Consider the following 1329-nt stretch of genomic DNA (forward strand, 5'->3'; position numbering starts at 1 on the left):
TTTTGGTTCCTGCCTGCACAGCATGATGCTGGCTTCACGGAAACCACACACACACACACACACAGCGCGGGGCGGGCGGGCACTCTCACATGGCCGCAAGGCACATGCCTACATGCATGGCCTCTATGCTGGGGCAAAGTAAGCGACCAGCTGATTTGCGCCTTCAGCTGCGCAGCAAGGCCTCGCTTGGCAAGCGTCACTCACCACCGCCAGCTTCTTCTTGGGGGTCGCTTGAGGGCTGCGGGGGGTGCCAAGAGGTGGGAGCAGCAAGAGGACCGCGGTGTGGGTCAGCACGACTTGCACGCACATGCTGTTAAGACAGCTGAAGTGGAGGCGTGCAGGGGCACGCATTGTAGGTCAACAACACGAGCACACCAGCTGGGGTGTGTACAAGTAGCTCACAGACAGTAAGTGGGGTGTCATCCACTGCTGGCGTGTGAAAGGCTTCCATGTGCAAGTAGTGGAGCCTGCCGGTGCATGGCAGTGACTGTTTTATACAACTGTATGTGCCAAACTGGACGTGTCAGGCGCTCGCTCCGATCCGGATTTGCATGCCATCCCCGGCCACCCAGGTCTGCGCACCTGGCACACAAGACCCCGCCCAGCGTGTTGAGAACCAGCAGTATCACCGTCACATGCACGAGCGATCTCCGTAGACACCACATGCTGGGCCTGTGGCGACGTGGACGGGCCAACCAAAGCGTTCGCTGCCAAGCACGCATAATGTCCGCTGTACACCAATGACGGTGCGGAGTGTGCTTATTACGGTACCAGCGCTTGCCGCACACTGGCCAGTGCCACTGCCCCGAGTGAGACGGTGACATTGGCCGACCACGACTCCAGTGTTGTTGATATGGGAGGCTTTCATTTCAGGGATACCCCACTCGCTTTGTGCACTCCGCTGCTTGCCGCACACTTGTTCCTTTGATCCCCGCCAGGACACTGCGACTGCGTGGACAGCCCAGCACCGGCGGCGCACTGCGTTCCCCAGACCCCCGGCAGTGTCAGTGTCTTCTGGGTGGAGAGCTGCTCATTTCAGCATGCCCCGCGCGTGCCTGGCTTTTTCATGATCGGGACGCGCCATACGCTGGGGGGCTATTGTGCGGTGCCTCGCTGACCGCACCCCTGCCTCGCACTTTCCCTACAGTTTGGCAGCAGAACGCAAAGTTTACCCCCTTTCCCCTGGAGTGGCTCACCACCAGGACACCCACACAAGCAGCAGCATACACGCCTTCTGCACACCTGCTGCACCTTTTTGCGCCTACCGTGCTATCTGCTGCGCAGGTCTTTTCGTGCTGCACCGGCTGACCTGGTGCCTACCGTGCACGG

At 60.3% G+C, this 1329-nt stretch overlaps 1 protein-coding gene across 1 annotated transcript in view; it reads right to left on the bottom strand.

Annotated features, from left to right (window-relative positions):
• Positions 1–309, bottom strand: part of MNEG_3763 (hypothetical protein) — a gene marked incomplete at both ends in the record, with an annotated part of 1762 nt that extends 1453 nt beyond the window's left edge. Inside the window, one exon of the mRNA XM_014047760.1 lies at positions 205–309. Coding sequence (XP_013903214.1) covers positions 205–309 — 105 coding nt within the window. The remainder of the gene's footprint in view (positions 1–204) is intronic.
• Between the last annotated feature and the right edge of the window lie 1020 nt (positions 310–1329).

Source organism: Monoraphidium neglectum (genome assembly GCF_000611645.1).
Source record: "Monoraphidium neglectum strain SAG 48.87 unplaced genomic scaffold scaffold00489, whole genome shotgun sequence".
In the NCBI taxonomy this organism is placed as follows: Eukaryota; Viridiplantae; Chlorophyta; class Chlorophyceae; order Sphaeropleales; family Selenastraceae; genus Monoraphidium; species Monoraphidium neglectum.